Source organism: Bos indicus x Bos taurus, chromosome 1, assembly GCF_003369695.1.
Source record: "Bos indicus x Bos taurus breed Angus x Brahman F1 hybrid chromosome 1, Bos_hybrid_MaternalHap_v2.0, whole genome shotgun sequence".
NCBI classification, from domain to species: Eukaryota; Metazoa; Chordata; class Mammalia; order Artiodactyla; family Bovidae; genus Bos; species Bos indicus x Bos taurus.
In genome coordinates, this window is record NC_040076.1 from 760757 (window position 1) to 776776 (window position 16020).

At 46.6% G+C, this 16020-nt stretch overlaps 1 protein-coding gene across 3 annotated transcripts in view; it reads left to right on the forward strand.

Annotated features, from left to right (window-relative positions):
• RCAN1 (regulator of calcineurin 1) overlaps positions 1-4779 on the forward strand; it is a 120153-nt gene extending 115374 nt beyond the window's left edge. For all 3 annotated transcript variants that reach the window (XM_027538390.1, XM_027539741.1, XM_027538922.1), the window contains exon 4: positions 3000-4779. In XM_027538390.1, coding sequence (XP_027394191.1) covers positions 3000-3172 — 173 coding nt within the window. In that variant the 3' untranslated portion in view covers positions 3173-4779. The remainder of the gene's footprint in view (positions 1-2999) is intronic.
• Positions 4780-16020: the final 11241 nt, after the last annotated feature.

The following is a 16020-nucleotide window of genomic DNA, read 5'->3' on the forward strand; positions in this document are numbered from 1 at the left end:
GGGAGCGTGCACACCCGCCCATCTCTGGCCTCTTCCCTTAGGAAGAGGGGCAAGCTGGCCCTGGGGACCCATCACCGTAATCTCTCTGCATCTCATCACGTGACTCCGTCCCCTCACCCACCGAGCACAGCCCATGACCCCCCCTCAGAGGTCCTGTCGCTCCAAGCGGGGATGAGCTGTTGGACTTTGGAAAGGGGAAAATGGGCCTTTCCCCACTTCCGTTAAGTTTTTTTTAGTCAAGGGAATTTTGTTCACCAACCTGGTCCTCACCTGCCCATTTGAAGGTGTGAGCAGTCAGAGACCCAGAGGTCACAAGAGGAGAAGGAGCCCCAGACACACAGGCCCATAGGCAGGTGCTCACCCGCTGAGCTTGCCAGGGAGGGAGGGGGTCGCGGGGCGGGGGGGGGGGGGGCGGGGTGGAGAAGAGATTCTGTGCCTCTGAAGGGACAAAGGTGTGAGCATTTGGGAAGAAAGGTACTCTGGCCTCAGGCTTCTCATCCAGAAAATGGGTATTCCCTGGTAGAGTTGTGAGCAATATACAAGATCATCATGTAAAAAGCACTTCATACAATGCCTGGCTCATCGGCAGAGCTCAATACCTGTTTTCTGGAAACAGTAAAATGTTGGTGGTTCCCGTCCTGTCGATAGGGTTTGGGTGAGCTGGAAGGTGCAGGCAGGGGTCTTGGGGTGACCAGGTTTGAGCCCCACTTCTGCCCTATCCATGGGGCAAATGCAATAAACACTGAGGCCATCAGCTTTCTCCTTGACCAATAATCTGACTGATGTTCCTCTGAGTGGAGAGTTTTGTTTTCCTGGACCATCAGCAGTTTCATATGAAAAAGGTGACACTGCTGTTAACACCTCTCAGACAGAAAACTCCCGCTATGGTAGAAGCAAAGATCACATTACCCACTGCTCACCGTGGCATTAAGTTCAAGTTGGAAGTGCCAGCGTTCCTCAGAGCAGCTCCAGGCTAAGGTGCATTAGCAGAGCCCAGGGTTGGAAACTTCTGGAATGTTAGAGAGGGGAAAAGGGAGACGTCCTCCTAGAGAAAGGACTCACACTGTCCCAGGGGCAGGAAGTGCTGTTAATGAACATTCTTTACACTCTAGAACCTACCACTTTTTTTTACAGACGTCTTGTTTGAGAAGCCCTTTTAGAGAATAGACATCAATTTGCTTTCAGTTTACCCAACAATGAGCTTGAATAGTAATTCATATTTCAGCTGTGCTTTTCAGCCAACAAGACTGCAAAGATTTTGCAAATGTGATCCCGTCCCCTTGCTTTCTGGATTATGCCTCCTTGGCAGGAGATAAAGATTTGTAAAGAGGATCATGACCAAGATTTTGAGTGATATATCTGACCCTCTGCTTTAACTTTCTGCCCCCTGAGAATATTGAAGCTCGTTCACCCTTTCAGTACTCAGTCATTCAGTCACGTTCAACTCTTTGCAACCCCATGGACTGTATGTAGCCCACCAGGCTCCTCTGTCCATGGGATTCTCCAGGCAACAATACTAGAGTGGGTTGCCATTTCCTCCTCCAGGGTGTCTTCCTGACCCAGGGATCGAAGCCCTCTCTTAGGGGTCTTCCTGACCCAGGGATCGAAGCCCTCTCTTATGTCTTCTGCATTGGCAGGCAGATTCCTTACCACTGGGCCATCTGGGAAGCCTTCACCCATTCAGTGAAATGAAAGTTGCTCAGTCGTGTCTGACTCTTTGTGACCCCATGGACTAATACAGTCCGTGGAATTCTCCAGGCCAGAATACTGGAGTGGGTAGCCATGCCCTTCTCCAGGGGATCTTCCTGACCCAGGGATTGAACCCAGGTCTCCTGCCTTGCAGGAGAATTCTTTACCAGCTGAGCCACAAGGAAAGCCCTTTCAGGGGCAGTTACAATAACATTCCAGTCTCCCGTGTGGGCTTGAGAAGAGGCAACACTTTGTTTATGAGTAAAAGCCCCTTGACTGAGCCTGATAAATTTCAGGCTGCCGTACAACAGCAGGACACTCCTGGTTTGAGGGGGTTGATAATTGTGTGAAAAAGGATGCTGTGATCAAAAATGCTTTTGGAGCACCTGGCTCAGAACTCACATCTGTTTCTTTTGGGCAAAGAGGCTTCCCCATGCTTCCCGTCTCTAGCCTGGGCTGTGAACTTCAGTGAAAGCCTTCAGTGGGGAGAGATGCCCAAGAGGGCCTTACCTGATGCCTTTATTCATACAACATCTTTTCCTGAACAGGTGCCACTTTCACCGTACCAGGGAAGTCCCCTGGGTAGTTTAGAGACAGTCTAGTGTACACGCTAAAAAAAGTGAAAGTGTTAGTTGCTGGGTTGTGTCCGACTCTTTGTGACCCCGTGGACTGTGGCCTGCCAGGCTCCTCTATCCATGGAATTCTCCAGGCAAGAATACTGGAGTGGGTTACCATTCCTTCTCTAGAGGATTTTCCCAACTCAGGGATCGAACCTGGGTTTCCAGCACTGCAGGGAGATTCTCTACCCTCTGAGCCACCTGGGAAGCCCATACATGCAAAGAGTAATTAAATACACATTCCTTCCATGCCTTTCATATGCCTGGACTCAGAGTGTTTGAAAACAGAGTCATTTGCAGTGTTGAGATGTGTAAAGAAAGTGAAATTGAAGTCGCTCAGGCGTGTCCGACTCTTTGAGACCCCATGGACTGTAGCCTACCAGGCTCCTCAGTCCGTGGAATTTTCCAGACAAGAGTACTGGAGTGGTTTGCCATTTCCTTCTCCAGCGGATCTTCCTGACTCAGGGACTGAACCCCGGTCTCCTGCACTGCAGGCAGATGCTTTACCCCTGAGCCAAGGAGCCACCAAAGAAATACCAATCCAGAGTGTGTCTAGCTGTGTCCTTTGGTCCCCAGTGGATGCACACAGAAGCTTGGTCGAGCTGACTCCTGCCTGCACATCCCTTTGCTCTTGCTTTTTTTTGGCCCTTACCTCCTTGCCTGAGTTACCCTGCAATTATTCTCTTTCTCCAGGGGAAAAGTATGAACTGCACGCAGCCACCGACACCACCCCCAGTGTGGTGGTCCATGTCTGTGAGAGCGATCAGGAGAACGAGGAAGAAGACGAGATGGAAAGAATGAAGAGACCGAAGCCCAAAATTATCCAGACCAGGAGGCCAGAGTACACACCCATCCACTTAAGCTGAACCGGCGCCCGGACAAAGACGTGCTCCAAACCATGCTCGCAAGAAGGCATCTTTTACTGTGGAAGCAGCCGGTCACAGCTTTGGAGGCGGCAGCCGTGACCGCTGTGGCGGAAATTCCAGTTCACGTTGCTCAGAAGAGAATCGAGGCTTCGTCCCCTGGTTCTAACGCTGCGCCTCAGTCAGTGTTCGTGGCTCCTGGCCATGCCCCGAGCCAATCACTGAGTCTGGGGTGATCGCACAAGGACATCTGGGAGCATCGAGAGAAAACCAATAACGATAGTATTTTGTACTTGTTCTCTTCTGGTAGGTTCTGTCTTGGCCAGGGGCAGATTGATCCGTGGGCCCCGGGGAGAGTCTTTGTGTCTGATCAGTCTACAAGGTAGACTCACTCTCTCTCCTGGTGGGAAAAGGCACCATGCGAAGCCACAAGGCATCTGGTGCAGAAAGGTTGTGAGAGCAACACTGCAACGTGGAAACTGTAGCGTTTCATTTTCCCCCTTCATGTTCTGATGTTTGTGCATGTATATTACTGATTTCTCAGAACTAACCTTCGTTCCTATGTAGAGTTGCGCCATTGCTGTTTTACATCTTTCGGGGAGATAAGAAGGCATCTGCGAAGTCTGTCACCTTTCCAGATTCATGACTGTCTTTGGAAGGGCACCCACGACAGGGTGGAGGGGATTCTACACGGAATACACACACCATTCCACATCCTGTCCGATGCAACCAACAACTTGTGCTTTTGCAAAAGAAGTCGATCTGAAATTCCTGTGTAGCATTTCGCTTATAAAATTCAGAAAATAGCACTTTCACTGCCAACTTATAGTGGGTGAGAAATTTTAGTTTAGATGTTTTAGATCAGACAATACGTGGGTTTCATTTCTTTCTTTGACGTGGTAGTTTATATAACATGAATCATAGCCAAAACCCTTTTCGGGGGGAATAGTCAGTTGAGATCATTAATTTTTTTACCCCCACTAAAAAATCAAGATAAACTTGTAAATAAAGCCGATAGTATATATTCACACCTGTTGTGCACTTGGGTGAGACATATATGGCCATGGAAGACTAGTGTCAGATGTGTTAACCTCCCCGTGAATTGTATGTTGTAGAAAACGCCTTTCAGATGTTTGATGGGACTTGACTTCAAAGCACGTGAAGTGGATAGTGGGTATAAGAAGGGTGCAGTGCCTTTCCCATTAATTCCTGGTGGAGTCGTCACACTAGGTTAACGTTTGTAATTTTTTTCTAGTGTCCTGTGTATGTCTGGTCGATGGGTACTCCCTTTTGGCCTTACGATACTGTAACAGTGTTTGTCCTTTTGAAATACCTAATGCCAAGTGACAGTGCATGCTTTGGAAAAGGGGAAGAGGGCTTTCTTTAAGAAGCAAAGGCATTTGGCTGTTTCTGTCAAGAAACTGACTGAACGGTCTCCAAACCCTGTTTACAGGATCTGGTGAGGCGTGGGGGACAAATGAGCAAGAGACGCTTGCATAGCCGTTCAAGTGTTCCTAGTTCAGTGCTTTTAAACTGGAGAGGCTAACCTCAAGATATTTTTTTTAACTGCATTCTCTAATAAATCGACACAATATGCTCTTTATGGAAAAGCTTTCCGTTGTTTTATTTCTAAGGGTCAGCCTGTGAGCCCTTTGACTTCTGCAGTCTCAGAAGGATGCAGTCCTTTATCAGTCTGGGTTTGAAAACTCCCAGTTCCTTGCCACGGTTCACTGGCTGCCGGCCACACTAATGGGGCATCACGTAGCAGAGAGGAAAATGGATAAAACTGAAATCAGAAGTCTGGAGTGTTTCCTTTGTCCAGGGAGAGGATGCTGAGATGAACATCCCTTTTGCTATCAGCTCGGCTAAACAATGGCTTCCCGGGTGGGGGAGTGGTAAAGAACCCACCTGCCAATGCAGGAGGCACAGGAGACACAGGCGGGTTCCATCCCTGGGTCGGGAAGATTCCCCTGGAGTAGGAAATAGCAACTCATTCCAGTATTCTTGCCTGGAAGATTCCACGACCAGAGGAGTCATGGTGGCAAAGAGTCGGACATGACTGAGTACATGCCCACACACACATACACACACCCCTCTAAACAATGTTTCTGATTGTTAATTTGAGGAATTTTCCTTCCTGTAGAAAATATGCCTGTGGAACATACTAAGTTGCAAAGGCCAGTTATGTTCAGAAAGTCTATCTGTAAGCCTCCTATTTGAATTTCATCTGGAAGTCTGATCAAAAATGGTGGTGTGCTCCTGGCCAGCCCTCAAAGGTCTAAATAATGTCGTGTTTATTTGCAAATGATATATATATGTGTGTACACATACATATATATATCTTTTGGGCTCAGACGGTAAAAGAATCCATCAACAATGCGAGAGACCTGGGTTTGATCCCTGGGTTGGGAAGATCCCCTGGAGAAGGAAGTGGCTACCCACTCCAGTTTTCTGCCCTGGAGAATTCCATGGACAGAGGAGCCTGGCAGGCTACAGTCCATGGGGTCGCAAAGAGTCGGACACGACAGAGTGAATTCCACTTTCACACTCTTATTTGCGAATGATATCTGCTTCTTTTTCAAGATGAACATCAGGCATTTTTCCATAGAAATTCACGTGCTCCTCTGTTTTCCATTGAAGAGCAGCCTCATTCTGTCATTCCTCAAGAGCACGTGCATATTTTAAATTTATGTATGTTAGAGGTCTAAGCGTGTAGGAAAATCCTCATTTGCATCAAGTTGGTTGAATCTGACTGTTGAGAAGATTCACTAATTAACCACCAGGGAAGGAGGGTGAGGCTGTTTATTGTCATCTTGTTGAATAACTAGGAGCCACTGCAGAGCAGAACTGGATTGGGAAGTGTGCTGGTCCAGAGTCCTGTTTCATAAATAACCCTGGAATAAAGTTGAATTGTGTTGTCAGTTAACTCAGATTTCCAGTGGGTCCCCTTACATATAACTGGAGAAATATGGGTGGCTGGTCCCATTGCCCGGGAAGCCTTCAGATCCTAGAGTAGAAATCCACACATCAACAAAGAGCCTCACTTCTGATGGACGATGTCTGATGAATGGTTCTGAGTTCAGGTAACTGTGGTGGCCTCAGCTCAAATCCCAAAGCTAAGAGTGCTCACAGTCTAGTCTCCAGGCAGATGGCTATGTTGTTATTGTCCAGTCGCTAAGTTGTGTCCAACTCTTTGCGACCCCATGAACTGCAGCACGCCAGGCTCCTCTGTCCTCCACTGTCTCCCGGAGTTTGTTCACACTCATGTCCATTGAGTTGGTGATGCCATCCAACCGTCTCATCCTGTGCCACCCCGTTCTCCTCCTGCCCTCAATCTTTCCCAGCATCACGATCTTTTCCAATGAATGGACTCTTTGCATCAGGTAGCCAAAGTATTGGAGCTTCAGCTTCAGCATCAGTCCTTCCAAGGAATATTCAGGACTGATTTCCTTTAGGATGGATGGGTTTGATCTCCATGCAGTCCAAGGGACTCTCAAGAGTCTTCTCCAGCACCACAGTTCAAAAGCATCAGTTCTTCAGCAAAGGCCCCTAAATCATGAACGTGCCCAGGACTCAAGCATCTCTGTAGCCCTCCTAGTGAGTGGGCTCAGTAAAAGGCAAAAGGACAGACACCAAACAGGCAGAGTCGTGCAGAGCGCATCCTTTGCCATTGATTGGATGTGTTCCTTAAATAGATTTTGATAGAATATATTTCTCATCTGATGGCAAGTAGCTTAGAGCCATCCATCCCAGAAAAGAAAATCAGCATACTCAAAATGTGTGCTAAATCCAAACAAAGGGTGGTAAATGATGAGAGAAGTATAACATTTCATGCAGCTATTAATACTCAGGCTAAAAACATTGATTTGCAGTCAGCGAGCATTTTAGGATTTGTCATTTCCAGAATATTGTGAGATTTAGTGCCCAGAGGAGGTTTGCTTTTTTGCAGAGCTTTAATTTTACGTGAAATTGTACAGACCTCATCACTAACTAAATACATCTTCTCAAATGTTGCAAAGGATCAAATACACTCTATGGCCATGTTATGACCAAAATTGAATCAGCAGCTGGGGTATGTCCTATTTTATAGCATTTAAAGAATCCTGTGGAATATTTGCTCCAAGTGCCTATCAAATAAAGTTCATCTAAAGGTCAATAATTCAGATGGAAACTACATAAATAATTTACATTAAAATGATTTGAGCAGTTAGAATACAAATAAGAAATACATTTTTTTTTTCTTTCCCAGTTCTCCTGTCTTCTGATTCTAAAGTAGGACACAGGGAATTTCAAATATGCCAGTGCTTTGGCAATCTTAATTCACATCTGAAATTCTCACTTTTGTGACTCACCAAACGTTACATGGCAATCAGGTAGATGGATTTTATTCTCACATACCTCATTTTCTTCAGCACTCCCTCCCCACTGTTCGTGAAAGGTCATTTTAATCATGACTATGCTTGTGAAAGACAGAGAAGATTATTTGCAAGTGATTGAGATGAGGCGCCTACAGTCCTCGTCTCTGTTTAAAGATTCTGATTAGAGATTAGATACCGTTCTACACAGCAACTGAGAGCCCAGTGATTGCTATACCCCCTGCTCAAAGTTGTACTTCCTGATTGACTTTCATGCTCTGGTCATGTGGAATTTGCAGTGTTTCTAACTTGCTCTGTCCTTCCTCTCTTCCCTGTGCTCCACTGAGTGTGTCTCCTAAAACATCACTCCACGGCCCAGCCCCACCTGGGCTAACCCCACAGTGATGTGAATCCCATGAGACTGGTCCCATGTCTTCCCCACTCACCTGTGTCTGAGTCTCTCGCAGCTACCACCAGGCCCAGCCTGCAGGGCTCAATAAATAGGCCTGAAATAATTAACCAACTCAACCGTCCTTGCCCTCCTCTCCATTATTAATGTCTCCCTCTCTCCGAGAATCATTCCCAGCCACTCCTGCTATGTCACCCATTGTGCCCCATACTTCCAATGTATGGCCTTCTCAGCATAGTTGTTAAATTGTCTGGCTTCCCTGTTAGAACAGAAATTAAGTGGAGGTGGGATTCCTGGTGACCCATGGCTCATGGTAGACATTCAACAAAAAGTTGGATGGATGGATAGCTGGGTGTGTAGGGGAGGGATCAATGGATAGGTGGCTGGTGGGGGGTGGGATGGATGGATGGATGGAGATTTCAGAGGATGTGTGAGAGGTCACTGAGAACAAAATAGAAAAATAATAAGGCATATTCCCCTCTGCCTAGTCAGTAGAGCCAATAAGCAGATCCCTGTTTGAATCCAACAAACTGGCAGACTGCTAGAGCAGCAATAATCAAAAGGAAAGAAAAGGAGACACAAGTGTGTTGGGGTAGATCCATAGATGAGAAAAGAAAAAAACTTGTTTTTAAAATTTCTTTTCAAAATAGGGTGAGTGACTGAATCATGAAAGAACTTTTCAGGACAATGAAAAGGATCTCTATCTGGATGGAGCAGTGCAGCAACAGAAGCAGTAACAACAGCCCAGTAGTTGTAAAGCAAGTACATGCATTTGTCCAAAACTCATCAAGAACTGCAGACTTAAAATGGGTGTGTTTCGTTTTATGTAAAGCATGTCTCAAAGTTAATTTACTTTTTAAAATTTTTAAATCTTAAGACAAAATCTTAAGGAAAAAATTTTTAAATCTTAAGACAAAGGACAAAAGTTAGGGGAAGGCCTTAATGTTCACCATATCTTTGTCATTTTTCACGTGTGTAATGCTTTGGTAACATACTCAGGGCTTCCCTGGTGGCTCAGTGGTAAAGAATCCGCCTGCCAATGCAAGAGACATGGGTTTGATCCCTGGGTCAGGAGGATCCCCTGGAGAAGGAAATGGCAACCCTCTCCAGTATTCTTGCCTAGGAAATCCCAAGGAGAGAGGATACTGGAGGATTACACTCCATGAGGTCACAAAGTTGGACACAACTTAGCAACTAAACAACAACAGCAACATTCTTAAACACAGAACAAGGCAAAGCAGCTTCCCAAATTAGAGTATGTGCATTCTGATTAAGCTTTCCTAGAAGAACTTGATATGTCCACGACAATCTGTTAACTTTAAAAATCAACTTGGGTCATATTTCTTAAAGTTTAATAAATGACTAATTTTTCACCTGTTCAGAACCAACCAATTGCTTCTTCAAGAATATAAGCATCCACAAGTAACCAGTGGTATACGAAATTCATTTTAGCAGGTCTCTAATTCATGTATGGATGTGAGAGTTGGACTGTGAAGAAAGCTGAGTGCCGAAGAATTGATGCTTTTGAACTGTGGTGTTGGAGAAAACTCTTGAGAGTCCCTTAGACTGCAAGGAGATCCAACCAGTCCATTCTAAAGGAGATCAGTCCTGGGTGTTCATTGGAAGGACTGATGCTAAAGCTGAAACTCCAATACTTTGGCCACTTCATGAGAAGAGTTGACTCACTGGAAAAGACCCTGATGCTGGGAGGGATTGGGGGCAGGAGGAGAAGGGGACGACAGAGGATGAGATGGCTGGATGGCATCATTGACTCGATGGACATGAGTTTGAATGAACTCTGGAGTTGGTGATGGACAGGGAGGCCTGGCGTCCTGCATTCATGGGGTCGCAAAGAGTTGGACACGACTGAGCGACTGAACTGAACTGAAATGAATGTCAGTGTACAGTCTCATCAGGCCTCAGGTAGGAGTGACATACTGGACCAGGAAAATACTTCCACAATGATGCATCTGAAAATAATGAGCTATTAGAAAAAGAAGCAAAGTAGCAACAACAAAAACGAAACCCAGTATGTTTCTGCAAGGTCAACTTTCTTTCTGAAGCTTCTAAAACATTTTTCCTGCAAATTATACAAAATATGCGTCATTCTTCTTCTTATAAAAACAGTTAAGCACCACGAGACTTCCTTGGTGGTCCAGTGGCTAAGACTCTGCACTTCCTATGCCTGGGTTCGATCCCTGATCAGGGTATTAGACCCCACAAGCTGCAACTAAGAGTTTGCATGCAGTCAAATGCACAAAAATAAATACTACAAAACAAAGAAAAAAATACTTGGTGAACTTGAGAAGCCCATTTGTCATTAACAAAATTTTAAGCACTGTGAGTATTAGAGAAATAACTTTAAAAAGCTATAGAAGATCCTCAACAACCATTACAAGTAGTGGCTTTTGTCATATTATGCAGTTTTATTATAGGATAAGTTGCCAAACAACTCCTCTTAACTGTGTTAACTTGAAGGTGTGCTTCAACTAATGAGGCAAATTAGTCCAAATGCCAAAACACTTCTCTTAACTGTGTTAACTTGAAAGTGTGCTTCAACTAATGAGGCAAAATTAGTCCCAGCTTCAGTTTTTTGTCCTTCTAGCAGCTCTTTGGTGGCAGAGGTACTAACAAGTAGGTGCATACGTGCTGTCTGTAGCAGAAAGCCCACACGCCTACGTGCAGCTAACTTGCTTCAGTCGTGTTCAACTCTTTGTTACCCCATGGACTGTAGCCCACCAGGCTCCTTTGTCCATGGGGATTCTCCAGGCAAGAATACTGGAGTGGGTTGCCATGCCCTCCTCCAGGGGATCTTCCCAACCCAGGAATCTAACCAGTGTCTCTTATGTCTCCTGCATTGGCAGGCAGGTTCTTCAGCACTGGGGCCATTTGGGAAACCCAGCAGAATACATACAGTCCTGCCAAATCCAGGAGATAGATAGAGAGGAAGCAAAAGTCGCTCAGTCGTCTCCAACTCTTTGCGACCCCACGGACTATACAGTCCATGGAATTCTCCAGGCCAAAATACTGGAGTGGGTAGCCATTCCCTTCTCCAGGGGATCTTCCCAACCCAGGAATCAAACCCAGATATCCAGCATTTCAGGCAGATTCTTTACCATCTGAGCCACCAGGGAAACCAAAGAATACTGGAGTGGGTAGCCCATCCCTTCTCCAGAGGATCTTTCTGACCCAGGAATCAAACCGGGGTCTCCTGCATTGCAGGCGGATTCCTTGCCAGCTGAGCCACCAGGGACAGACAGGAAAGGGGTCTTAAAAGCCACCCCAAGATGTGGTGTATTTTCATTTGGATCTGACTGCCCATCTACTGTCTCCCTAACTCTAACTGGGCAGCATCTAGACCCTAAGTGGCTTCAGCTTCCAGTCAGTTACTTCAAGTTCTCTCTGCTGAATTTCATAAATGATTTGCCTTTCAGTTTTGTTGAGACCTGATTCCAGATTCTTGATGGATTTAACCCTCATACTGTTTGTGGCCTCACCAAAGCGGATGTCACATGTTCCCCGAAGTTATGCAATATAACTTCACTGAGTCTAGTGTCATAACTTATTGAGAAGTTATCCTTTGCATGGATGTTTTTTCCTTGTTTTTTTAAACCCCTGTAGGCTTATTAGGAAAACTATGGGAAGAATTTCCCCTTCCAAAGTGTTGAACCAGGATAATGTGCTCCTAACCCTGGGCTCCATGAGCCCCTAGATGATGTCAACAGGATCTCCTGGGGTCCTGGGGTCTGGAGATCCCGTCTCTGAAAGATCAAGGGCTTCCTGGTGGTCAAGCTTCCAGTGCCTGAGAAAAGAGCCAGAGTGAAGAGTCTGTGCTCAGAGCTGGGAGGGGGCACAACTGGTTGGAGTTGGGGTGGGAGAAACAGAAGGGGCTACAAAAGGAGAGAGCTGACACTGGAAGAGCTTGCTCATCCTGGTGAGGGTTTTAGCTCCAAGTGTGAAGCTAAACTTGGCAAGACTGGGAGTCAGTGACGGCTCCCACTTTAGGAGCCTCTTCTTTACCTGGGCTGTGCACGCCCAGGAGCAAGGGCAGGGGTCGCCCCTGCAGAGAAAGGACTAGACTCTCCCATGGCACAGCGGGCAGGGGTAGGGATGGGGTAGGTGTAGGCAGAGCCTCAGGTTTCCTGTGTTCACCCAAAGAGCCCCCAGCACTGACCTCCACTGATGTGCCAGCCAACCTCTGAAGGCAACGTCCTGAGTGAGTTTCCTTTTACCCTGTTCTTGGGGTGTCTGGGGTTTTTTCCATTATTTTCAGTCATTCAGTTGTGTCCGACTCTTTGCAACCCCATGGACTGCAGCATGCCAGGTTTCCCTGTCCATCACCAACTCCCGTAGTTTACTCAAACTCATGTCCATTGAGTTGGTGATGCCATCCAAAAATGTGCCCCAATCCAGAGTTTCACTTTATTTTTTTTCTCTTAATTTCCACACAGAACCCTTAGACCTGTCCCTCCTCCCGTGTTCCTTATCTCCCGGGCCCAGAGCACAACCCGCCTCTCTGCGCAGAGAGCCGGGAGGTGGCACTCAGCGAGATGCGGTGGGCTTGGGTGGCTGACACCCCCGACTTCTGGAGCTGCCCTCCAGCCAAGGCCAGCAGCGCCCCCTGCTGCCCGTGTTGAGCTGTACACACTCCGGGAGTAGGGAGCAGAGAGACCACAACCAGTGCGGACAGGAAATGATGAGGTCTGACGACGAGAGGAGCGGAGGCAGAGAAGGAACCCAGGCAGGCAGGGTGCCCAGCGAGAGGCCACCCCTGCTCTGATGAGACATCTGCATTGTCCCCAGTCGTGAAGAGAGTTCTCAGAGCTTAGCAGAAGTTGGCTTAAAACGCAGCATTCAGAAAACTAAGATCATGGCATCCGGTCCCATCACTTCATGGCAAATAGATGGGGAAACAGTGGAAACAGCGAGAGACTTTATTCTGAGGGGCTCCAAAATCACTGCAGATAGTGACTGCAGCCATGAAATTAAAAGACACTTGCTCCTTGGAAGAAAAGTTATGACCAACCTAGACAGCATATTAAAAAGCAGAGACATTACTTTGCCAACAAAGGTCCGTCTAGGACCTTCAAGGCTGTGGCTTTTCCAGTGGTCATGTATGGATATGAGAGTTGGACTATAAGGAAAGCTGAGCGCCGAAGAATTGATGCTTTTCAACTGTGGTGTTGGTGAAGACTCTTGAGAGTCCCTTGGACTGCAAGGAGATCCAACCAGCCCGTCCTAAAGGAAATAAGTCCTGAATATTCATTGGAAGGACTGATGCTCAAGCTGAAACTCCAATACTTTGGCCACATGATGCAAAGAACCTACTCATATGGAAAGACCCTGATGCTGGGAAAGACTGAAGGCGGGAGGAGAAGGGAACGACAGAAGATGAGATGGTTGGATGGCATCACCGACTCAATGGACATGGGTTTGGGTGAACTCTGGGGGTTGGTGATGGACAGGGAGGCCTGGCGTGCTGCAGTCCATGGAGTCGCAAAGAGTCAGACACAACTAAGCGACTGAACTGAACTGACAAGGAGGAGAGGAGGGGAGGAGAGAAGGAACCCGGGCAGGCAGGTGGCCTCATCAGAGAGGCCACCCCTGCTCTGATGAGACATTGCATTGTCCCAGTCATGAAGAGAGTTCCTGGAGCTTAGCAGAAGTCCGGCAGAGACTGTGCCTCCTGGGTTTAGAAAGAATGGAATCGGTGAGAATGCAGCTATGAATCTGGGTGGAGGGGTTGTGGTTGGCAGACTGGCCAAACCGGCCCGCAGGAGTCCAAGCCCATCCCCCACCCCCACCCCAGGGGAACAACCCCCTCCCCATGAGTCTGGGCAAGACCTGTGACATTATAAATGTCCTCCAATTGGTGAATATCCACAATTAAAATTATGTGCCCATGAATTAGTATCAGTACTTGACAATATCTATCTATGTGAAAGGGCATTTTTAAAGATGAAATTGGTAAAATCTCAGTACAAATCAGCATTAACAGATGAACATTTGCAACTGATTTTTATTGTAGGGTATACTAACTTTGAATTCCACTTAAGTGAAATGTTATCCCTCTTTCAAAAGGAGAGAATTCCATTGGCAGACCTCTATTACAAAAAATATACTCAGTAGTTTCTGAATTTTGTAAAAAGTGTGTAAATTTGTTTTTTCCTTTTGTTATATTACTGCCTCCACAATGTTCTTATTTTTGCCTGTGCATTTACAGGGCCCAAAATATTTACTATGATGGCCATCACCCCCATGATGATAATCACTTGTTATGGCAAAAGGGATTTCGCAGCTAGAACTCAGTACCCAACTCAGTTGACTTTGAGTTAATCCAAAGGAAGATTCTCCTCCCAGGTGGGTCTGGCCTAATCGGGCGAGTCCTGAAAGGCATCGAGAGCCTCAGCTGGGCTCTTCTACTGGCCAGGAAGATGCAAGGTGTGAGAGGAGGGCCATGTGCCAGGCACCTGGGGACAGCTTCTAGAAGCTGAGAGCAGTCCCTGACCAACAACAGCCAGCTGGAAAGGGGATGTCAGTTCTACAGCTGCGAGGAGATGACTTCTGCCAACAACTGCATGAGTTTGGAGGAGGACTCTTGAGCCTCAGGTGAGACGGCAGCCGTGGCTAACACCTTCACGCCAAGGGGGTCTCACCTGGGGAGAGGCCCTGAGCAGAGGTCCCAGCTGTCACAGGCCTGGATCCTGATCCACTGAAACCATAAGGTGATGAATGTGTTGTCTAAAATGTCCATGCTGGTAGCAATGCATTGTGCAGTGATAGAAGGCTAATACAGAGGTGTAGGATGTAACCTCAGAGATGAGGTGTGATGTCTCCATTTGGCTAGATGCACAGCGCCACACGGCATGTTCAAGGCCGGCATCTCTGGGGGAGACCTGTGAGCTGGCAGCCTCTATGGACCTGAACTCTCCCCAGACCATCCCCTCACTGAATGCAGCAGCCCATGTTGACTTCAACACTGACGTCTTGTCTCCTTTATAATGATGCATTTGTAAATATATTGTAGTAGTTACATTAAGCACTTTTCTAAGCAATTTTGCAAAAAAAAATGTTTTCCCCAAGAATACAATATTCTCAGTACAAAGCATTGTTATAAACTGTGCCAAATAATGCTACTATGATCTTAAGAATCAAGCTTCCCATGATTATCAGAACCAGTGGAAGGGTAAAAGCCCAGAGAAGGCCACACACAGGCCGTTGCACTATTATCATGTTTCACTCAAGGCTCATTCAGCAGGGATTTATCCAGCACCCAGATATTCCAGGCGCTGGAGATGAGGTGATAGAGACCAAACACAGAGCCCACTCTCACAGAACTTGGTAAGAGGAACTAGACAATAAATGTATAAATAAATTAATTAAATAACTTCAGATAGGAGAGATGCCTGGAAGATAAACATGATATTTTTGTTCTCTATGGCAGCTGGTAACAAATTACCACGAATGCAGTCTGGTGGCTCATTGGTAAAGAATCCACCTGCAATGCAGGAGATGGCAGGCTTGATCCCTGGTTTGGGAATATCTCCTGGAGAAGGAAATGACAACCCACTCCAGTATTCTTGCCTGAAAAATCCCATGGATAGAGGAGCTTGGAGGTGTTCAGTCCAAAGGATTGCAAAGAGTAGGACATGACTGAGTAACTGAGCATGTAGTCCCTTGACACCACACCAACTTATTATCTTACAGCTCTAGAGATCAGATTTCTAAAATCAAGGTGTCCCAGGTCTACATTGTTTCTGGAAGTTCAAGAGGAGAATCCTCGCCTTCTTCAGCTTCCAGAGGCCAACAGCATTCATTGGCTCATGACCCCTTCTTTGTGTCACTCTCAGTTCAGTTCAGGCACTCAGTCGTGTCCGACTCCTTGCAACCCCAAGGACTGCAGCATGCCAGGCTTTCCTGTCCATCACCAACTCCTGGAGCTTACTCAAACTCATGTCCATAGAGTTGGTGGTGCCATCCAACCATGTCACCCTCTGTCATCCCCTTCTCCTCCCGCCTTCAATCTTTTCCAGCATCAGGGTCTTTTCAAATGAGTCAGTTCTTCGCATCAGGTGGCCAAAGGATTG